This window comes from Linepithema humile, chromosome 6 (genome assembly GCF_040581485.1).
Source record: "Linepithema humile isolate Giens D197 chromosome 6, Lhum_UNIL_v1.0, whole genome shotgun sequence".
In the NCBI taxonomy this organism is placed as follows: Eukaryota; Metazoa; Arthropoda; class Insecta; order Hymenoptera; family Formicidae; genus Linepithema; species Linepithema humile.
In genome coordinates this window covers 22,153,052-22,177,307 of record NC_090133.1, presented here as the reverse complement: position 1 = coordinate 22,177,307, position 24,256 = coordinate 22,153,052, and the positions used below count along the sequence as shown (strand labels likewise).

General features: G+C 48.6%; 1 protein-coding gene and 1 long non-coding RNA gene across 15 annotated transcripts in view; one reads left to right on the top strand and one right to left on the bottom strand.

Moving 5' to 3' along the window:
• dac (dachshund) overlaps nt 1-24,256 on the bottom strand; it is a 182,960-nt gene that overhangs the window by 42,989 nt on the left and 115,715 nt on the right. For all 9 annotated transcript variants that reach the window (XM_067357063.1, XM_067357059.1, XM_067357060.1 and 6 more), the window contains 3 exons: nt 23,006-23,176; nt 19,947-20,174; nt 2,347-2,430 (listed from right to left, as the gene is read on the bottom strand). In XM_067357063.1, coding sequence (XP_067213164.1) covers nt 2,347-2,430; nt 19,947-20,174; nt 23,006-23,176 — 483 coding nt within the window. The remainder of the gene's footprint in view (nt 1-2,346; nt 2,431-19,946; nt 20,175-23,005; nt 23,177-24,256) is intronic.
• LOC105671804 (uncharacterized) overlaps nt 1-24,256 on the top strand; it is a 179,667-nt gene that overhangs the window by 113,635 nt on the left and 41,776 nt on the right. For 5 of the 6 annotated variants that reach the window (XR_001100691.2, XR_010890698.1, XR_010890696.1 and 2 more), the window contains one exon: nt 5,591-5,793. The exons of the other annotated variant lie outside the window; for it this stretch is intronic. This is a non-coding gene — a long non-coding RNA (uncharacterized lncRNA). The remainder of the gene's footprint in view (nt 1-5,590; nt 5,794-24,256) is intronic. 6 annotated transcript variants of the gene reach the window in all.

The following is a 24,256-nucleotide window of genomic DNA, read 5'->3' as shown; positions in this document are numbered from 1 at the left end:
TCGTTAAAGCGCGTCGGGGTCGTCGTCGTCGTCGTCGTCCTCGTCGTCGTCGTCCGCCGGCGGACGGTAAAGGTTGACAAGGTATCTCTTACAAGGCGGTCATTAGTCGAATGAGAGGAAGAAGTCTTACGAAGTGCTTGCGTAAATATCCGTGGGACTGGCCGGTCATCAATCATCTTAGAATCCTGCGAGCCGCGGAGCAGCTACGCACGAAATTACGTATCGCCTTACGTCTCGCGACGCCACGAGATCCGCCCCGAACAGAGACGAAATTACACCGAGGGCTTCTTAACGAACTATTATTTTTTTCTTTTTCGTTTTTTTTTTTTGTACGAAAGAATTCCTTTTCTTGCATAGCCCTCGGTATTTTCGACTCACGAGTTAATACGTTGCTTTAGATGATATATTGGTCGCCGTAAACGCGGAGAGATAAAGAAAGGATACTTTCCCGAAAAGCATTTTTGAAAATGTCACCCCAAAGATATTATTAAGATACAAAGATCAATGGTAACAGATGGGATTTCAACATAACATAGTTTAAGTGATAACGTAATGTCGAACGCGCGCGGAATGCATACACCGCTCGCACGGATAAAGTTATCGATAGGCCACACAATGCGAGCGGACTATTTACTATATTTGCGATATCATAGGGCGAGTAATGGTTTCGCTTGACGTTACGGTCGGAAGGACGAAGCGGCGGGAAAAAGAAGATGAACAAGAGACAGAGAGGGAGAGAGAGAGAAAGAGGGTGGATAGGATATTCCGTGAGACTGGCTGTCATATTCATGTATTGACACCGAGCTGGTTGACTAATGGACTGCTGTTGTCACAGGCTCGTGTTACCGCGAGGGCCCGGCCTTGCCGAGTCGTTTTTCCTGAGAATCGACTGAAACGCATTCGCGTCGCTATACGCGATATTCGTTCGCGTTTATCGAAAATTCAGTCTCGCGCGACACATGAGTAATGATTCCGTTTAAATGGATAATGTGGAAAAAAATTTAATTTATTAATATTTTCTCTCGGGGCTCGAATATGTCGGGAGCACAATATTCTAATCGCAGGATTTTTCCGAGGCGTGGCCACGCCACTTGCAAAAAGACTATTTCACTCATTATTCCTGAATACAGTAGCACGTCGCGTTTCGTAAAGCCGCGAATGGCGTGGCACGTTCTCCCCGACTTTTACATATTTATCGAGTCTCGCATTGTTGTCACGTCAGACGTCGACAGTGTCGAGCTGCGAAAATCCGCGATATTATATCTGCAAGCAGGAGCCAAAGATTCAGTTCTGATCCTCGATCAAAGGCGGACGTTCGCGCATTTTCATGAAGGCACGTTGAATCTGTACGCTAATTCGTTCATTAAAAAACTGGAGTTGAAGAGAAAAACAAAATCACTGAAATTTTTAATTAAAGCGATAACGATTTCACAGAACGATGCGCACTCTCTTCTTATGTCAGCTTTTGATTTACGCGAATTCGAATTTACACGGAAGGTTACAGGTAGCACATTAATCGCGTAAATTGAGAGTTATCTGTACACCCTTCTCACCTGTCTGTCCGATATTTCATCGTGTTCGATAACACGATTGGTTTTTGCAACAAGTAACACTCGTGAAATTTTCGTTTTCGGGAAGCCACGCTTAGTATTTAGAATTATACAAAAGAAATGGAAAATCGTCTAAGGATTCCGGATAGTACTTGAAGAAAATAACGACGAACGAAAAGAATTAAAGAAAGCGAAAGGAACATATCAGAAAATCGGGTGAATGATTAAAAGGAAATAGACACGGCGGTGACTATTTTATTATGCTTTGACATCCGATACTCGGCGAAGCAATCGCGGTTCTTGGCTCGATCCCGCTTTCCTTCCATTAAACGCGAAGATATCCGAAAGACGTCGAGACGGGGGCGCGTCTGAAGTGGGCGCAGGGAACATTGGCGGCGGGCACGAGTTAAGGCGAGGACCCCCAACACGCAATAATACGATACGCGGGAATCGACGAATGGACGAGAGCCGGCCGGGACTTTATAACGCGGTATCTCGGTCCCTTGATTTATCGGCGAGTTAAGTCTCGCTTCGAGAACCCGCTCGAGGCGATCGATGCGCGCCCGTGAGATCGCCGTGTGTCGCGAATCGCGCGTACCAACTATCAACATGCTTTCCGGCCAAGTAAAGTTTCTCAATGCTGATAAGTGTGAAAAGTGGATAATTTCGACAATAATTTCGACACCGTCTTGTAAAATTTGAATAAACCGGCGTCTCGATTCCGACGCTCTGCAAATAATTCTTCTCTCCGCCAATTCCGATCCAAGTAAAATCGTACTGTTGTACTTGTACTCACCTCGCACCTTCTGCTCGTCTTGGAGCTGCCGCTCCAGGCTGTCCTTGACCTCTCGCTCCCGAAGAACGTCCATCTTCAGCTCGGCTGTAACACACGCAAGATAATGGGAATTTATTTGAACGTTCGTATATATTCGCTCCGGCCGGGATCTGAGGGGCGCCTCTCAATTCCGACTCGGCTCCCTCCTATCGTTATTTTTAATTGCTCGGTTACCTAGTTCGCGCGAGAACGCTTAAAGACGGCCGAGAGTGTCTCCACCCTCCATGAATAATTACTAGAAATGGTCTCATCTCCTCGAGATCTCCGTCGTGGAGGCCGAGTCTCCGCCCGTAAATTCCGGAAACGCGGCGGATTTGAAGATCAGCCGTAGTCGGCGGTTAATTTGACAATAAGAGTTTTCCACCCCACCCATTACCTTCCCTCGCCCTCCTACGCCCTCCTGCGCTCATCCCGCCGTAGTCCGAGAGGTGCTGCGGGACGGTATCGCACGGTTGGCTGAGTTCGTGATTAAATCCAATGGCGATGGGCAGACCAGAGCTCGCATAGTTACCTCTAATAGAATTATATTAAGACATGGAGATCCCGTCTTCGTTCCCCCCTTTCCCCGCTTCTCTCTCCGCCTGTTAAGTCCATGTTTCTCGTCTCGCGTACTACTCCTCCCCCGCGTCCCTCTTTCTCTCTCTCTCTCTCTCTCTCTCTCTCTCTCTCTCTCTCTCTCATTCTCTTTGTCTCCGACTTGCGCTCACGACTTGCGGAACTCCCCCGTTCCCGTGGGAGCCACCGCGCTAAATTAGCCATTTCGAATCTCTGCTGCAGGGTCGTTAGGACGAGTCCAGAAACTCGTTGAGCGGCGCTAAGAAAGCTGTACGCCATAACGCGGCAACATAGTGACCAGCTTTCAATCACTCTTGTGGCGAAACCGACGCGTTGAAGTAAAGCGCGAGCATATAAATGAGAAAATTAAGGAACGAATACGCAAATGCACGCGTAACGTCTCAAAATTGCGCGAAAAAAAAAAAATGGTATCTCCTCGAAGCTAGGAGGGTCGACGAAATCGACTTTTGAGACGGTAATACGATAAAAGGTTTCCGGGCTCCAAATCAAGCGGGCTAATTCGGTTTAACGGAAGAAAACCAACGCGATATGAAGGGGCCCCGCGGGTTCTTTCTTCTGGCTCGTTCGCTTCTCGAATTACACACATTGGCGGGCAATGAGTCACGCAATTTTTAACGCACGTCAGCTCGCCACCGATCGGAGGAGAAAGGGACCGTTGCGAAATGATTCACAGACTTCTCGTTGCGCCGTTAACGAAAAATTGGAAGTAGGTAGTGCAAAATGGGATAAACTTGAAATCATCGATTACAGATAACAAAACTTTGGGAGGAGAGAAAACGCGCTTTACTTAAGATTTCTATCGATCTGATTTATAATACATCCAATTTTCGTACGTTTTCACATCTCATCGGGGGAGTTTAATATAATTCGAAACAGCGTTTAACCCGCTTATCACATTTCGCAAGCTTTTAAAAGACTCTTCTACAGGCTCGTATATACGCTACCGTCGCATTAGCAGCAATTATTTCCCGTACCCGTGGCTTTCGTCGTGGATCCAAAAAGTTTCGCGACATACGTTCAGGCCGGAGTAACGACGAGAAAGAAAGAGAGAGAGAGAGAGAGAGAGAGAGAGAGAGAGAGAGAGAGAGAGACAGAGAGAGCGAGAGAGAGAAAGACGGAGCCTGACGGAGAATCAAGCCGGTAGATTAGGTAGGGGCACGTCGTCTCAGCAGTCTGCCAGCAATTTGAGAGCGTTTGCGAGGTCCATTAACGGTGGTAACTCTTCACGACCGGCCGCCACGAAGATTCAATTTGAATGCTAACCAGAATAGGAAGTTCGCGCCGGGGCCCCGTGGTATATACACCGCGCGCGCTGTGCTTCCCCCCCCCCTCCCCTCCCGTCCGTCCGCTCGTCCCCCCCCCTCCCTCTCTTAGCCCCCGTTATCCCCTCGCCACCCTGTTATTGCCAATTTCGGCGCGTTTCTGCAGCCCACTTTGCGATCGTTTAGATTATCATCTCTCCCGGTTTCTCTTTCTCTCAACGGCCCTGGATACCTTCCATTCCCGTCCCGCGTCTTCCCCTTTCCCGTATCTTCTACATTCTGCTCTTTCTCCCCCCCGCCGCCCTTCATCCCTCCTCCGTCGCTCGCACAAACGTTTCCGGGGATAATTGAACTTTATTAGAGATCGTCGTCGACGAAACACCAGCCCTTGTATCCACCCCGAGGCTTATTTCGGATCGACTTGATTCCGAAATGCTTTAACGATTACTCTGCCCGCTCGCTTATCTTTCTCTCATTCGCGAAAACGCCTTTCAAATCTGCCTCGGTGAACGTCCTTCTCGAAAGCGTTGCCCCTGTGATCTCCGATCGCGAGGTGCATTGCACTCCGCGGAAAATTACGTGTTCAGAAAAAGTTTGAATTAATAAAAAAAATTCAATTATTTTTTTTTTTAATCAATACACAGCGCAATTTACTGGAAAATAAATGCGTTCGAGATTTATATCATTTGTAGTATAAATTTTAATCTTTCGAAGTTCCACACCATTTGCGGAATATCTTTTTCAAATCTTACACATTTCTTGCGTTAGCGATGGCCCTCCGCAGGCGGCTGGAAAAGTTTGTCGCGATGTAAAAGAACTGGAAATCAATTATGCGAGCCCGGCGCTCCTTGCCGTGGGAAAGGGACGACCTTATTGAAATTTGGCTGCGGGGTCGTGAGCATTAAAATTGCAGGGATTAATATTAGCCGCGGTGAAAAGCGCTTTACGCTTTTCTCGCAAGGAAATGATCCCGGCGCTCGTGCCATTCGGTTATAAAGGCCCGCGCCCGTTCTATCATTCTTATGTCAATTAGACGAGCCCTAATCGCGACCCGGCTCATAAACCGAGAATTATATCTTTAATTTTAGCGGCCGTATTCGGTCGCTCGCGAAACAAGATTCTGCCCTGCCCTGACTTCTTCATCGCTGCGGGTGAGACCGCAGCAGATACTCGCAGATGATAATTAATGATGAGAACTGTCCGTCGGTCAATTTCGTTTCCAAGTCTGACGGGGAAATATAAGCAAGCGAATTAAGGCACACTTTATATCTCTATGCTAATTGCCGTCGAAGCCCTTCTGCGTTAATACTCGATTATGAATACAAAAAATGTAATTAATATTTGGCGAAATTATCATACTGTTTCAGAATATTTGCGTCATTAGTCGGAATGCGTATCGCACACGTCCACCTCTTAGCCGTCCTATTTAGCGCTGTTACCCGGCAACTACATTACCAAGGATTGCGCTCGTCACGATTTACGAGTTCCTCGCCGGACGGACAACGGACGATATCGCGTCGCGGGCTCGAGCGGACCTAGGATCGTCAGCGATAATAATTTTCACGGTGGCGTGAGTACTCGCATAGTAACAATAACGGTGCAACGGAACGTGCATAGCACTGTTACCGGAGCGATTCATGGTTATTGATTAGTATATACGGTCGCAGGAAGACGAGAGAGAGAGAGAGAGAGAGAGGTTGCGGTATAGCGTTCACAACCCCCGAGGGCTTGTACCACGACGTGGTATACACGCACGTACACACAGATGTATGTGTATACGTATAAATATACGTATACGTCCGCGCAAATGTATGTACGGATATCTCTACGTAGCTACGTACACTCGACGCTAAGATATTCGCAGAGCCCTCAGGCGACCCTCAGAAACAACAATGTCAACTTGCCCGGCGCGGCCCGCAATCGTTTGAATAGTATAATGTAGTTTTCGTGTTACAACTCACTTCGTACACGGACGCCTAGCTGCGCGCCTACGGAACCACCAGCCCTTTCTTTTCGGACTCGCTTAAAATATCTAAACTGGCGTAGGCGCGCCGTAGACGAGAGTGACGCGCGTGAGGCATCTGAAGAGACGAGACGGAGATGGGGGGGAGGGTCTCGAGACCGGCGCGAGAGAGATTGGCGTGTATTTATGAATTTAATTTTAACGGATCAAGAGCGGTAATAAAGCGCGGGTGGGAATTAACCGCCGGATTATTTCGGTAATTTACAGCCCTGAGGCGCTCGCGCGTCTGGTATTCTCTTATTTGCATCGCGATATCCCCGGCAGCGCTCCGCGCGTCTCCGCGCGTTATCCCCGCTCCGGAGAGATTCTGCGGAAGGAACTTGCCGCTCGATCTTAATTACACGCGCGCGATCTCGGTTTTGCGTGTGCCGATCGCCGTTTCGTATTTCTCAAAGGGACTTCTCCGAGCGCTCGTCGCCGGTCTCGAAACGGACTCGAGTTTCATAAATTTCGCACCCTAATCCTCATTAATCCCGATGTTGCACTATTTTGCCTACGAGAAGATCCGCCGCGAGACGCAGACGCCGCAGGGGCGCTGACCCGCGGGTAACGAGAATATTGTTGTTTCTACCCTTGCATATTACAGCTGAATAATGATTAAGTATATACCCGGCGAGGTTAGTCCTGTCCTCCGGGCACGGGTCCTTCGCGGGAGACTCCTTCCGCTGAATTTCAATTGTCTGCCAATGCTGAAGCCCGCATCAGACTGTACAATGGAGATTAGAATTCGAGCAATCTCAATCTTTCTGCTTTGCGCTGATAAAATAAATTCCAATCTCTAATTTAATCTCCAGTGCCCAGTCCGATACGATTTAACGATATATATATCTCACATCCTTCGCGATTTTTTGCAAATAATATAGTTGAAAATAACTCAGATTATCGTAATTGAAATAATTAATTTAGTTAAATTGCGAAAACGTGTTACTCCAATTATCAAAGCGCGCGTAGGTATTCCAAGTTCCGCGGGATAAGTGTATCCTTTTGCTCGGCGACTACGGAATGCCTGGCTGTCGATAATAATTAAAACTTTCCCGCGCACTCGGCACAGTTTGACTTCGCCTCGGCGAAGCAACAGCGCAGCCAATAGTTATCCCATGCGGATTACGGTCCTTGGCTAAGGGCTACAAGGGTTTCCCTCCTCCTACGGGATTTAAGACGGACTTAGCCCTTGTTCCGGTCGCTGACCACTTTGCCTCCCATTAACCATTAACGGATCTAACGAAAATAGGATTAGATCGCAGCAGCCTAGCTCTTCGAGTTCGGCACGCACTAAAACTGCTGGTGCACGTAGGTGGCGTCGGGTTTCTTGCCCGCAGTTTCATTGGCAGATTATCGAAGGTTCTTGTCTTATCGAGGACGCGAAGGTGCCTCTCCTCCGTGCGATTATTTCGCACGAACGGCGAATCAACGCCGGGCAAATCGGTTTTGCCCGACGATTTATCGCCTCTCGAGTATCGCTCGGAGGAAGATTATCTTCGTAAAATGTGTCAAAGTATCTTTCTTTCTAATTCACGATAATACTTGTCGCATAATTTTCTTCAAACTACATTAACGAAATGCGCCGCGATTTTACGCGAGTAATAATAATAAAATTTATCTTCTTTATGTAGTTTCGGAGATAAGAAAAATCTTATTCGACGTTCACGGGATTTTTATTTATTCTTTGCTCCATTTGAATTTCACGTGCAAATTCAATAGGTATTTTTCCAGAGTAGAACATTCGTGAATCCGTTTAAACTGCAATTAAAAAACGTCTCAACAATTTCCATCGACTCTTGCGGGTGAACCGATCGTGCGATACAATCGATATTGCGGCGTGAATGCGACATACCTCGGCGCCAAAGTTCTCTCCTCTTGGAACTCTGGGAGATACGCCGAAGAGCGTTTTCGCGTTTCGAGATAATCCCATCCTCGCCCTCCTTCGGGGATAGATCCTACGGGATATCCGTCGGAATTATTGCACATTCGAGTTACACGCGAACAAGGACTTCAAACTTCATCGATCCGACAGCGGTGTTGATATTACACCGATAACGAATGTTTAGTTATGAACTGAAGCAAGTTAGTTCTTTGAATATTTTAGAATTATGTAAAATTTTACAGTTTACCTTTAGCAGCTGGATAAAGACATAATTTAGCACGAGGCTGCAACTTGTAAAAATAGAAGAAGAATTTCTCTAGAAAGAGATTTATTCGTTGGAATGTGTCTTTCATTTTTCTACAACGCAGCCGTAAACATTATTCATTCGCCAGCTAAATCAAGCTGAGTTGGAAAATCAGCGGAGAAAATGCACGTATGCGACAAGCAAATCCACATTGCTGAAGCCACTTCTTCCAGGTTCACCTTTCGCCCCTCGTTGCAACGAAAGACTGACGTGCCGCCGCATAGCTGGATCTTTATCATTATTACGACTGTCTGACTATCCGCGCGTGCATGCCGGCACGGCAACGCGAGACATTAATGGCTCGCGATCGTAAAACGTTCGGGCGGGGATTTTTTCGACGGTTTATCGAATAATCCCTTAACGAGCAATAGGATAGGATCCCTTAACGAGGCCGCGCACCTTCCGCTTTCTTCCTTTCGCAAATACGCGCCGCTTAATTATTCGCGCGCGGGCAACAAGTTTAATCAGATCGGTGATTTCGCTGTTGCGATAACAACGCGCCGATTTGCACAATGAATTCCTTTATTTTTCTCTCTCCGTGAGAGGTTTCCTGGCGAAAGAACGCTCCTTGATCCTTCTGGCTTTATTGATTTTACACACGCTCTATCGGTGTACACGAGCTCATTTGCTAATTTACACGTAGTGGTGTATCGCGTGCGCCGGAAACGGCACGAGTTGTAAAATCGGGGCCCACTCTTCCCCCCCCCCCTCCCTCTTTGGTTCCTCTGCTGCTCGAGTGGCAGCTGCCGTTCCGTCCCTTCGGGCCGTGTGTCACTCGAGACCGTAATTAACAATCGTTTTAATGAATTCGCTCCGGCTATCTTCATCTTCGCGACACACTCGAGCTACGAGCACGACGCGACGCGCAGTGACGCTCCGAGGCGCGTCTGTGACGCCTGCTTATTACGACCGGGCAATAATTCTTGGTATAAAATTATCATTAAGATTGTCGTTGCACTGCCGGAGAATTGCCTCGTTATCTCGACAGGTTGTACAGTCCGACGCGGCGCGAGAAAAAGAATAATTTCCCGCAGCGTCTCTTCAAATGCGAGCGCGTCGATAAAAAATCGATATGTCCGCGGCTTTATCACGTGACATTAAGAGTGCTTCTGTGCATCGTACACGGCGTGTAAAATATAAAATTATATCGCATCAATTTTTTGATGTCACATTGATCGATTACGCGGATAACATTTAACTTCAAGTCGCACTTTTCATTGGCTTGTTTCCACTGCCAATATAATTATAATTTACAATCGTAAAAAAGAGATAAAGAATCGAAGATTGATAACATAAAATAATGACGCAACTCATCACCACAATTAATATCGTGCAAATAAAAGTGCTTCCTGTTTTTCTTCAGCAGCGATCAGGTCACTGAGAGTATATTAGAATCGAGGACAAATACATTTCAATTTGCAAATGCACGACAGCGTCGGAGGGATTTAACTCTCGTCGCCGACAGCCAGTTTTTTCTTCTCGTTCCACATCTTACCTTTCTCTCTGCGGACCCCGCGTACGGTCGTAAATAACCGCCCCAGTGTAATAAGACATCACCGAACGGCTCAGCACCTACGCGCCGATACCATCTTTATGGACATGACAGTCGGAAGTTGTATATTTTTTTAGATGCGTTGCGCCAACTGATCTACTATGTAAGTCGACAGGCCGATTCGTGCTGGTGCACTCGAGCGCGCCTCTCGTCGAAGAATGATACAGTCTTTAACGTGTAAAGTCTTCAACGCTCAATTAATAAAAAATAGTAAAAGTTGATAATTAAATATATAGCAATAAATAAATAAAAAACAGGGAAAGGAGGAGCGAGCTAATGCATATATTATGTCTTTCCGTTACACGTCACGCTCAAGTCCGCACCTCCTCGTGTAATCCTTCGCTGATGTCACGCGAGAAAATTAGCGCTGTAAGCGCGGATTATCGCACGCATTATCCGCGATTACGCACATTAACTGACGAAGGGTCGTCGTTTCGGGATCCAATTATCGCGACGCAGCGCGGGAGAAAAAGGCGCCCTTTCACAGACACCGGCGACACTTTTGCAGTGCGATAGTCCTTAAAACGCTTAGTCCGAAAGCTCGCTTCTCTTGGCTCTTATATTGTACTTTTATCGAATAGGAGGCAATAAAGCGTGGCCCCTCGTGCGACCGCTTCGCTCTGAGCGCACATCCGTCGCGCCGCGAATCGAAGCGGGTCCCGTCGAGTTGTAACAAAATATTCGTTTCTCGCGGCAATAAACGACGTCGTTAACGGCGCACACAGTGATACGCTTCTCTTTGTACTTCTCCCGCGCGCGCGGCCATTACTACTGCCCTTTTATTGCCGGTAAATTACACGCTTTATTCCTCGACCTGAAAGCAAACTATATAATTGAACGGTAGTTAAAACTGCGGTAGGTCAAGTTCCTCCTTTTTACCTCGACTCGTTCGCGCTCGCCTCGTCTTCCTTGCTCGTCGCCGTTGTCATCGCCGCGCCTCCGTCGCGCTTCATTTTTATTTTTAGCGTCGCGCCGCATCGACACCAGCGTCGCGACGTTTTCTTCGTAATTAATATTTTTTCCTCGCAGGCGGCGATCTTATCCGCGCGAGCTCGATCCGGAAGCGGTTTTAATTTAATTCCGTGGAAAACGCGGCAAATTAATTTGCATCGCGCTGCGCGGCGATCCCGTGCGACGTCTGATTACGGAATACGTACGAAAATTGCGATAATGCGCGATGCGTGCGTGTACGCGCGCGACGCCGGAATTACGCTGAAATTATGCCGCCGGGAGCGTAATTAATTTCGATCGTTATCGCGCGGAATCGGGACAGTTCTGAGAAGGGAAGGCGTGCGAGGGAGAAGCGCGCTCTCGGCGAGAGCTCGCGAAGCCTCCATCTTCTCGCGATGACACTTAAATAGCACCGACGATAAAATACACTACACGGTGAAACAAAGTCACGAGTCGTAGAGAAACAGAGAAAGAGAAAGAAAGGACTCTAGTGCTTGCTTCCCTCATCCTCTTCGCGAAACTCACTGCAGCGCTGAGAGACGCCGTAAATTTTCAGTTTATAATCGTCGTCGATGTGAAATTACCGGAGACGAAGGTTTTTTTTTTCTGTAGAGACGTCCCTCTCGACTGTTCCCTCGCGTACAAACCGGCTATTTTGTTACTTAATTCCGCGTTGTACATACAAAGCGGTGTCTAGTGACGATCGAGCGCCGGGATCGATGTCTCCAGGATCGTTAAGTAGAAAGATTTAAGTGACACCTTTCGACGGGGGAAAACATCGCGGTTTATCATTGTACTTCGGGCCTTTTCCCGCGCGAGATAAGATCTTTCGCGAGATCGCGAGTCGAGAAGAACATCCGTACTTCGCGACTTGTAAAAATTGAATTTTAGCGACGCGATTTTCCTCCGAATTTTGCAGGACATTTAAGATGGATAAGCTAAGTCGAAAAGAAACTTTTAGCCGGCTGCGCATCCTACCTGTCTGTCCGTCCGCTCAAGAAGAGACCGGATTCAGCGTTATTTAGGACGTCATTAAGACGAAATTACTTCCCCGCTAGACAAACACAGATATCCGTCTACGCGAGACTTATTTGCACGCGGCGGGAAGAAGCGCGGTCGGGCGAGGAGGGCCCTCTGGCTCCTTTTATTGTTAAATAAATAATCAACTAGTTGTTCCCCGTGTTAGGCATAATTTATTAGCCTCCCCGGCACCACCGGCTCCCCCCCCCCCCTTCCCTCTTAAATTCTTTCTTCTCCGCTCCTCACCGCTCCGTCGCCGCCACCTCTCCCTCCATCTCCTTGCTCTCCTGCGCAGCTTCGTCGTTCGCCGCGGTCTCTCGTGGCGGTGCGCGTTTCAGACCGCAGACCATTTATTCTTCGTTTTCGCCGCTCCTCTGCCCTTCGCCGAGTCCTTTTGCATCGGTGGCTTATGCCGAGAATACGAGAGAGCCTCGGTTTCCTCCATTCTCTAATTGACAATCCACCGCGTTCTCCGGCTCGGTTATCCCAGGTGGGAACGCGTCGACATCCACGGCGCGCCTCCGCCCGGCGACATCGTATTGTCTACCCGGGATTTTTACTCCCGCACTCCCCTTTCCGACCGTACAAGATACCATTCGCGCATACCTCTCGCCGCGCGTATACGCGTTCCTCGAATACGTATGCACGCAGGTATGCTGGTTCCCTCGCGATTTACGAGTAACAATGAGGCCCACCCTGACCCGGGCGCCAAGAAGTCTCATTAAAGGCGCCCTTCTCCTCGATATCGAGGACAATGCCCGAGAAACAAGTCGCGAGACTTCAACAAAAAGTCAATCTATCAAAAAATGTTTTACTTTCACAGCAGCCGATTGGTTGCAATTAGATTTTATAATAAACTAGAAACTGAATTGAAAAGATAGTATAGCAAATTTTATGAAATTGAATTACGATTGACAATAAATAAAAAAAAAAAAAAAAAGATATGCGTAATAAACGATCGCGGCGTTCTTCGACAATTTGTAGCCGATGTTGAGGCCAGGCTTCTAAGTTATAATGGCAGATGTAGAGGCTCGTGTCGCGCGCACCGGGAGGGTAGTTGCACTGGTAGTTCCGATACCCAAAAAGCATACACGATCGCGCGCTGGTCGAACGCGAAGAAGCAAGAAGCGGTCTCCTCCTCGTCAATTTTCTTCCGCGCGGAGAGATGGAAGCAAAGAAGCGGGAAGATTACAAGGGTTACCGGAATCACGATTTTAATTCCGCAATATCGTTACGATTGTCCCGCTCTCTTTTTCCCCGCCCTCGCGAGTCCTTGACGGAGGGAACTAGCTCGGTTTCGCTCTCTACAGGTAATTAAATATCTGCGGTCGGAGCGCGCCAGCCCCAATGCGCTACCTTAACGATTGTCTCTGGGTCAGGGGTCAGCCCTTCTACGAGCTCGCGCCCAGCGTAGATACACAGGCATCGCGAGCACACTCACGGCCTCCTCTTAAACAGGATATACTTATATATATATTATATATATATATTTTATATATATATATGTACGCATATATAAAACGCGCGCGAGAGCAACCGCCATCACCATCGCGGCGCGGTTATACGAAGCGGCACGAAGAATAGCATGGGAACTATTATGCTTATTAAGGTGGAAAGTAATAAATTATAGACGGCTAATAATGGGAACCGCGAGAGACGTAATTGATGTATGCAGAGGAAGTTGTTCTGGTCTGGCACCATACGCTCCTCTCGAATATGCATGTAAACATACACCTATGCTACTCGTAATACATATAGCGTGTGGAAAATATTTAATATCGTAGAGAAGCTACGTTGTTGCCTTTCCAGCTTTCTCTCTCTTTCTTTTGCAGACCGCGAGATTACGTTTCTTACGCCGTCGAGGTGCTTAAAATTTGAAAAACTAAATTATTTACATACGCGGCACGGCAAGTACTTCTGTTCTATCCTTCGTCTCGTCTGACGGGGACTCGGCGCCGTGCGCGGATTTCTCTCACAGGACGACAAAAGTGCCAAATGTTTTATTGCCTATATAACGATTCCCCAAGATACGTCGCGATCTTTCGACGAAGGGCCTACGAAAGAGGTCAATAAACCTATTCCACTCTTAATTAAATCTAAGACAATACTGACGCTAATTAAAGCAAACAGTCGACGCAATAAAAGCCGACAAGATGCGAAATGACGAAGATGCTATAAAAGCGATTTTCAGGCTTATCGAGCCGAGCAATCGTGTTCTCCGCATTTTCCGATTTATATTCCTTGTACAACAACTGTTTGTAGCAAAAGAAAAATAATTAACTTTTACTAATTAATTTAATTCTGTAATGTACGCGGAAGGGATAAGCAACAACGAGGGGGTGCTCACTCGCTTATTGATTCGCGTATAAGATAAAATAGACGAACAGCGTGGAGAAAAAGAGAGAGAGAAGAAAAGTACGAAGGGAGGGGAAAAAAAAAAAAAAACAAGCGTGCCGCCGATACACGTGTGCGTACATAGTTTGCGCGATAATGGCTGCTCGCCAAGCGATATAGAGATAGCCTCGGTTAGGGCTTGCCTATCTCTCCGTGCACGAGGAAGGGTGGGAGGGTCGCCGGTTGGCAGGGTTAAGCATAAATCAATCAGTCTGCATTCAACCGCGAGTCGAGAGGAGGTAACCACCGACTGGAACGTCTCGAAGGCTTATGGTAGGTGGACCGCCGGGACGTTTGTATCAACGTTTCTGTTTGCACCGCGAAATATTTACGCCCGCGTGTCTCAGGCCTCAATGAAGAAGAATCCATTTATCGAGCAAGCAAATCGGCAGTAAACGAACGTAGATGTATCGCGATTGTAAGATCCCTTTTCGCAGCTCTTAAAATTTATCTCGAGGTATATACCTCAGCCTCAAGTACGATACGTCGTATGGTCGAGGAATTCAACGCTGGACGCAACATTGGACTCTAATGGCTCGGAATCGCGATATAGTTCCGATCAGCGTGGAGAAACGATCCCGTCTCGTTTGTATCTACGTACCATGACAACGGCGTCGGTAATTCGCGTTTCATTCGTAACGCAAGATACCTACTCGATAGCTGGTACAAGCGGCCGCATATCCTGCCTTCTCCGTCGTGCCGCATCGTCGCTCGCGGTAATAGGATTTCACGTGAGAAGCCTCCCAAGCAGCGGCGGCGGCCGAAAATCGCAGTTTACGTTAGCGAGGTGCGGTTGCCGCGCCGCAGCCACCGGTTGGCGCGGGATGAAGGAGAGGGTGACGGGGGGGGAGAGGGGGGGGGGGAGAAAAAAGCGAAGGAGCGAGAGATACAAAGAAAACGGGACGTCGCTCGCGGCGAGCGCGGAAAGTGGCGGAGAATAAGATGGACAGAGAGGGAGGAAGCGGCACAAAGGGGCGCGGGGCAAAGTTTCGGGAGAGAAAGAGATAGGAAAGGAGGGGAACGGGTGAAGGAGACGTTGGAGCTCCTGCAATTTTAATTAACCCGGTACCGGGCACAGAGCCGATCGCGATCGAATCGGGTGCACGATCTACAAGGAATCTACATAAGATCCTCCACTCGCGGCTACAACTCAATCCCCTCTTTATATTCCGCGCTCGAGCAGCCCTAACCGGGGGGGCCCGTAAGGGCCCCCGCGCGCCGGACACACGATGCACACATAATCCTCGCTTGCGCCACGGCTCCTCCGTTTCTCTTATCTCATCGAGGATCGAAGATAGTAGCCTCGCTGCCGTGCTCGCTGGCTCCTCGCCAGGATCTCGGCAGGCTCATATTGTCGTTCGTATGCCATGTAACTTACCGGCGACGACGGCGAGAAAGATGGTCGTCTTTCCTTTCTCTCTCTCTCTCTCTCTCTCTCTCTATTTCTCCGTCTTTCTCTCATGAAATACTTCTTATCGACTCCGAAGTACGTACTTATTCGCTTCATAATGAGTAAATATTTGAATGATAGATGAAAATAATGCGCGTCTTTCGTAAAACAGACGAGACCGTTTGACAATTATTCTTTTTTTTTCGGAACTGCTGCGGTTATCTTTTTTAATTAAAGAGAAAACAGCATACTAAGCTGTACGAGAAAGTTTTCTACAAGCTTTTTAGTTTACGATTATTGACACGTTTGATTACGATTCTAATTAAAAATTCTAGAATATAATAGAAAGGAGAACTGTGGAATAAAGATATTGAAGATTGTTTTGACAATATTTTTAACCGTTCGTCTGGAAAACGATTCGCGCAATTGCCTTCGGTCATTTCGATTCTATTAAATGGAGCATTCGAAGGCAATTCCGGCGTGCATTCTGCCAACGTTAAACACCGTGTAACGCGTAACGCTCGAACGAACGTCCTTCTCGCAATGAGATCGTCTCGCGATCTTCGGAACGCCTGTGTTCGCGCTCCGCGTCGTCGCACACAGAAAAATCCTCCGTACGTGTTTCGCGATGTATTAGCGCGTTTACGAAACCCGAGCCGTGGCGCGATGACAGGGAGGGAAAGGGGGGGGGGGATAAATAAACGCTTCCAGGTCGCCGACAACGTGCCTGCAAGAACGTCACGTCGATCTTTCGCTCTTTTTAGGACAATAACGACGACGACGACGACGTTCCTCAATCCCGTCTCTACGGTGCAAGCGAAGCGAGGAGTTCTCGTGTGAGAGGCCCTCTGACAAAGACGAATAATATCGATAATATTCCGCAGCGAAGGCATCCTGTCCGGATTGGCTTAAAATCGACGAGCAAACGCGATGTATGCAGGTGTGTGTGTGTGTGTGTGTATGCGACGCACGTACGAAGGCGCTCCGATCTTGCGCCGATGGAGATACGGATGCACCCATACGGCTGAAGGTTGGTAACACGATAGTGGCCGTATGTAAAACCATCTGGTGTAAAACGAGCTGCTGGCTCGCTCGAGTATTAAATCGGGCCTCTCTTACTCTCTTTCCGACTACTTCCCTTGCGGCCCTGCCGCCCCCGTCGCCGTTGTCGTTGTCGTCGTCGTCGTCGTTGGCTGCCCGCCGCGCTTTTTTTTTTTTTCTTCCCTTTTTCTACACCGCAGCAGCGCCCTTTATCCACCACCTCCTCCTCCTTCTCCTCCTCCTTCCCTTCCCTTTTCCCGGCCTGTCGATCGGCTCGCGCTGGCTAGAGGTTTCTGCGTCGTATGCGCGAGCTCACGAACGCGCGCGCGGAATCTGTTAAGCCGACCAGCAATAACCGGCGCGCCGCAGACTCCGAGCTTAACGCCGCAGACTCGCGACGTGCGCCAAATGAACTCGTTAGTGTTCACATATCCACGCGAGTCGATTTCTCGACCACTCGACCGAACGCGTCCCTTCCTATTAAAGTCCACACGCTTACTGGGTCGAACAAGGAGTCGCTGTGTGGAAAAAAAATTTCTCGATCGCGACACCGAGTTCGCTGCGTGGTCAAGGAATCGCGGACTACCGATGCAAAGAAAAATCTATCAATTAACAAAGCATAAACAGATTGAATGATTTTTACGATTGACATTAATAATACACTAGATTGGAAATTGAAAGTATGCTAACTCGATTAGCACTCGATGATCCTTTTATCAGAAGTCGAGGATTCTTCCGCACATTTTAATCCACCTTAGTGATATCGTTAGCGCTGAAAGGAAAGTACGAATTATGCAAGTGGATCGTGCGCTTCGTAGCGAGGAAGGCACGGTCGCCAGGAACTGTTCGTTAAGGCGCCGTGGTCGCGAGGGTGGCGGCGAGAGAGTGGCAACAGAGGCGAGGGGACGCGACAAGGGGGCACCAGCCATGAGAGCGTCGTCGATTTCTTTTTATCGGATCTCTCCCCCTTCCGCGCTCATGGATCTTCCCATCCCCTCTGCTCGAGTCGGCGAACACGCTGCAACTGCGGGAAGCTGCTTAAGCGCCGTCGTCGAGGTCGCGATGCCAGGCATTCCTAACGTTAAGGCCCCGGCAAACGCATTAGTTAACGGCCCTGAAAATGACACTTTGTATCGGCTAATGGGTAATTAAAGTCCCGCAGTTACGTTTCCCTCGGAATTTATTTAAACGCGCGGCTATGGGACGCGCGACTCTCCGGGCCGATGCCCGCCTCGGCCGGATATCGGACGCGCGTTTATGGGGATCCGCCACTTAAAACCTGCGAAAACGCAGATAAGGGATACTTGTACGTCGGCGGTCCGCTGGAGATTGCGATACGTCGTCGTCGGCCAGTTCCTCTTGAGCCGATCCGATGCGCGCGCTCGATTCCGCGACTACATTCGACGCTGAATTATGTGACAGTTTGATTCCGCATTCGCGATAACGTAAAACTGTTTAATGTTTGAAAAAGAAATATGTCCAAGAAAACGAAATATGATCTGCGTTGTATCAATTTTATGATTCTATTTCAAGAGAGACGGGCGCTTGTATTTCGAATTCCAGCATAACGGATGAATCCGAGCGAAACTCGCGAATACGAAATTCCGAATGGTGGTTGATGGTGGCACGTTGTTAGAACAGAAGTGGATATAGCCGAGCGATTGCAGTTCGCGAGCGAAATTGGAAAATTGCCTCGAAGATTGGATTTCGTGTGAAAGCATCATTGGCTCGCGGCGAACATGTTCTCCATCTCTTACCGCGCGATTTTCTCCATCGACATACGCGCCGAAGAGCTGCAATCGCTCGGCTATGAAATCAGCTTGACGTTGCGTGTCGTTTTACGTAGCGCTTTTTATTTACATCGAGGTGACTATTTTGTCGTATATACCTTTAATCATAATTCCATTTACGAGAGACGTGCGTGAATCGGCGTTTACCGGCGACGCACCTCGTCTCTTACAGTTACATCACGCAGTTAGCAATAGAGCTTCGGCAATATAACTATCGCATTATATATTGATAGCAGTAACAACTAGCGGCTGCAATAGCAACTGGTTTATAATCATAATGCTGAATATATATAGATATACATGCGTACAAATGCGGCGTTATCGTCCTTTTTATCGTAATGCAATTATTTTTTCCGCTCATCGCAATCGAGCCGCGATGATATTTTCCGATCGGTGTTGAATACACAACTTGACGATTTACATCGAGATGTCGTAGTTAATTCTATCTCAGTTATGAAGAAACTTTAACGAGAGAGAGACGACTCCGCGACGGCCGATCCCCCTTTCTTGTTCTTTTCGTCTGGCGTTCCGAGAGATCTCGCGACGAAGATATTTAATAATAACGCCAGCCGATTAATCACGAGCGTTAATGAGAAAGAAGTCATATGCTGCATGTCATCTTGCGTCGCAACGACTCGTTCTTAATGGGTCTTGCTTACATTCATCGCAACCGATGTACGGTACAGACTCTATCCACGACATTAAAATTTATCCACCGTGTCGCTCGCCTGCCAGCGAGCAAAGACAACATTTTTTGCAAGCGATATTTCAGCAGAGAAAAAAAATAATGTTGCTTCTCGTAAGAAATGTTTGCGCGGAATGATTTTCGAAACGCCACGCGAAGGGACGCTCGACATATATCGCACTAATAATGCATCTAGAATTACTACTATCTTATTTAATACACAGTTTAGCGCATGGTTATTAAAACACGTAGCGCAAAGAGAAGTATTAATAAATAACATCGAGGCTGAAGTTAATATTAAGTCTAACATGAAAATCAAAATCAAAATTCGTATATTATTTACGCGCGGTGCTCGTCTTCTCGTCTCTACGCTACGAGTCTCACTTTCGAACGTCCAGCTCTCCCCGACTGCACACGTTACCATTTCCATTTTGTATATTCATGGTCTTAGCGCGCGAACAAGACAACCGCGAAAGTTGAAGCGTGAGAAAGAGAGAGAGAGAGGACGTGGTAGATGCGGCTGGAATAGAGCAAGATAATGAACAGGACAGAGAGAGAGAGAGTGAAAGAGGGGAGCGCGGGGAGGAGCGGCGGGTTTCTCGTCGACGGGACAGGGACTAATGCCTCTTAATGTGGTTCTGGGAGAGCTGGAAGATAATGAAATTGTGGAGAGCGCCCTCAAGTGTCTTAAGAAAGCCCTGCCACTGACCTTTCTCGTAGTTGATTTGCCTCTCCTGCTGCCTCGCGTTATCGGCCGCGACCTTGAGCAGACCCTGGATATTCCTCAGCAGGGTCTCCGTACTCGAGACCGAGGGATCCTGGGCGCTCTGAGACACGGCGACCGCCGCCGAAGCTATCTGAGAGTAGTTCAGGGCCTGGGGGGGACTTTCCGAGCCCGGCGCCGGCAGCGGCAGGTTCTCCGGCACGTCCGACAGATCTGAAAGCAAAATTTCCATTTTGACCTTCCGGTGGAGTTTCCACGCGGTGAGAAGCGGCTGCCCGGCGATAAATAAACGCCTGTCTATTCTGTAACGCGCGCGCGCGCGCGCGGTTCATTTTGCGCGAGATTTCCCTCCCCGGCGCGAACGCCGCCGTTGCCAAGAGCAAAACATCAATGATAAATTCGCCGCACGATCGTCGAACAACGTTGAACGAGGGAGCAGGCCGACGTACGAGACTTATATCGCGTGCGTGTCTCGGAGTCGTAATCTCGCGACGACCACTTGTTACCCTTCGCCACTTTTTGATTTAACGTCAACGCGGGCGAATTAAATTCAGCGGATTGAGCGCTACACGGCGCTTAGTCGCGTCCCGACCGACTGGCTATTTAGCATCTCGCCGTGGAATACCGGGAAACAATGAAATATCATAGCGGATGATCTCAGGCGACGATAATTTACTTATCAGACTTGTAAAAATGTTCAATGAGACCAATTTCAAGGCTTGACGCCTTGATTCATTTCGCCGGCTGATCGCTCGGGACACTTCTCGGAGACACGTTCTCGAAGCCTATTGACATCTCCGTCGCGCGACAAAGAGACTGCGGTCTTCGTTCCCTCCCGAGATCAATGAGAAAGATCGCCGGAATAAAGGATGCCTTATGGTTATTGCTGAGGAGGATGGCGGCGAGACAAGATGTCTGCGTGGGTACCGAGCTTAAGTGATCGCTCGTGGTACCACGGCCCACACCGGTGGGCTTTAGCAACTCGGTTGCTTTATGGCCAACGATATGTGGTTTATTGTATCGTCTTTTAATTATCTGCGCGCACCTACAACGCCACTCGGCAATCGGTTACTTATTGCCGCTGGCCGACTTAATGCTCAGCGCGCCTTCGATCCGCCGGCCGGCACCTTTTGATAGGGAAGCACGTCGCCTCCCCTTTCCTTTCGATCCTCCTCGTCCTACTAAAACCTCACGCGCGATCCTTTCCTCTCTTTTTCAACGGCCGAGCGTCTATATCTCTCGCCGCGGCCCATTACAATTATCAGGAGAGAGTCACCGTCCCCTCGGAATCTTTCCGTCCGAGAGTTCGTCCTTCGAATCTTCTCGACAATAGCGCGACTAAAAAAAAAAAGAAAAAAAAATAGCAAGCAATCCGGGAAATTGTTGTCCCGTGCAATTGCAGTCGGGATGATTTGAAGCGCGAGAAAAGAAGAGCCATTCGTTCTGGTGAAACGAATAAGCGTGATAATCAAAAATGATCGAGACTCGGAGGGCTCGGCGAGGATCGCCAGATGCGAATTCGACGGTGACTCGCGGTGAAGTCCGATTCCGAGAACGAGAGCGAGATAGTGGCGCGTCTCATTAAATCAGAACTGCATTCCACGAGCGTGTACACTCCCACGGGCGTTCGATCGGGTTCTACGCCGATCACCCGCGAGCGCCGCTGGGCAGAGATGTGTTTACACGTTGCGTACGACACGCTGCGAGACACGGATTTGATCCTTCTCCCCCCCTCCCTCGTACACGGACCCGCGCCGGAATTTATACGTCTAACTCGCGGCTTTCGTGGAATTTAAGAGGCCACTAATTCGGGGGTACACGCGGGATCCCCTAATTTCGCAAGCACGCGGCGGTCTCTGGTGTTTTCCAGCCCGCTGCCGGCCCGCGCCCAAGCCTTTGGCAGCACGAAGAACGGCGGACAGTCTTATGATTTCTGTGAATTCTTGCGGGCCCGGCGTCGTCGCCCGTCGAGCAACGCGATGTCCCGATTCGCTCGTAAATCATCGACGGGGCTCCGCGAAGTGCGGGACTCGCTTTTTCCTTTCTGTTAACGATTCAGCGGTCCCGGCGGCATTAAATCGCGGCCCCGAAAAGAAACGTAATTAATTAAGACAACGCGAGATGATCGAACGCATCTTTCACGTTCCTTCCTTTTTTTTTTTTTTTTTTTTTCTCTTTCCGCAGGAAACGTATTCGTGGAACGGAATCGATCTCACGCGGCGGACGATCGCGATCTTAGCGAGCGGCGGCCCATTAATTGGGCCGGTCAATTAACATGCCGGCGCGACAATGGTCGAGTCGATTAGAAATCAAAACGATTATGACGCTTCGGTGAATCGGAGCGCCGGAACAAGGCGAGGAAGGATGGGCGATACAAAGCCGGAGATTCTATCTCTCGATCCATCTTTCATTAGAAAAATGAAACTAAATACCGAAGATGCGAGTCTAATGATCGCTTTGCTCCGACAGTGACGCTTCTCGCGCGGATACTCGCGCGTTTTGCAGCAAAAAAAACTGCCGAAGAAGATCAAACTAATTCAGACATCGCGCAGCGATATCTGATGCATCCGATAACTCGATCGAGAAGTAATAATTGCGTTTGGCATCTCTGTTAAATGTTACTTCGTCGCTAATTCGAGACGATTAAGAACGCGCTGATCTACATGCGACTTGGCAACCGCTGCGGCGCGTTTCTCGGAGCACGATGGAAGACGAATCCCGAAGCGTCCCTCACGCTCTCTTGGTAGAGATGATGGATGAGAGGGCCTGACCTGCCAGTCGTCTAGAAGAACTCGTCTTTAAACGCGGCGTGTCCGGCAAAATCGATATAATTATTTCACGAGCACGAATCCACTTCGCCGAGTCGCAATCGTCCTTTCGACTCTCGTCGAGCATCAAAAGCTGAAAGAACCGCGCTTTATCGCTCGCGTTTTAATTGATTGCCGGGCGGACGATCTCTTTCGAGCCGACCACTTTATCAGAGATATAAATGCCTGGCAGCGCGAAACGTTCCTGTCGCACGCGATTGAAAATTAAAAACGCACCTTCGTCCTTTTCGTTGTCGTCCTCGAGGTCTTCTGACAGATTGTCATCTTCCTCCTCGTCGTCTTGAGAACGATGCGACGCGCCCGCCTCGCTTCCGGACTGTTCGCCCACGCTTCCGCTTCCCGCTGTTTTTGAGAGATTTAGAACCGGGCTGTGGCCGTTGGAGGAGCCTGCAAAAATATCCAAAAAAATTTTATTAGTAAAAATATAATTCATTTGACATGAATATATTAAAAAAAAAATTTTTAAACAAAAAAAAATATATATATATATTATTCTCTATGATATACAAAATTGATATCAGACTCGGATTGATATCGCGTCCATGTATCTACTCGGCGCGATAACGCTGGAAAGCGTCAATCTTTCCCGAAGAACGTTCGGTTACGAGAAGAACGAGAAGCGCGTCCATCGACCGGACTGACAAGTTGATGGATTTTATTTGCCGCCGTGCATCCCGCGTTTAGACGAGAACAAGCGGACTATCCACTTTCCGAATCTCCCCGACTCGCTTCCCCCGTCCTCCCCCTCCCCCGGTGACCGACCTCTTTCTCTTTCCGCATCCCTTTTTCCTTGCTCCGACGCGCCTAAGCGCGCGCGTATTTGATATCCTAGTATTTTAATCTTGACATAGATAGATACTGTTTGGGCAGCGGGTCGTCGGCGCTGACGCATTGCTCCGGGCCACTCGTGATCTCACGAGTACACGCACGAGTACCGAAGCGGCTACGTATGTATGGCGGTGTAGGGACCGACGCCTCGGCCGTTCACACGTACGCGCCCCGAGCACCATGTACCTCGTTGGCCGTTGAAAGAGAAGGGTCGTGGTTTCCTCGGCACTTCCCGGCGCGATCTAATGAATCGTACATCTTTTACGTTAAATTGACTCCTACATATCCAGCTGCCGTTACAGGCCGGGAATCCCGGTGTGCGAAGAGTCTCGTAAAATGTAATTTGGTCTCGTAAACATAATCGCATGCGCGCACTAAAATATGAGAATACGTTTAATCTTCGAGCGGACGGCGTTTGACGGGTCGAAAAAGACGAAAACTAGTAGAAAGTCGGAACGCGTCGTTTAGCGAAGGTGGGCCCATCGCGGAAGATAAAGGGTTCCATCAGACGGATTATAATATTATAGGGAATCGGAAAGAGAGGCAGGACCGTGGCGGGATGTAACCCGATATCGAACTTAATCTCCGGGATCCTAAACGCCCGGGACAATCGTTCATCCGCCCCGCGCACAAAAAATA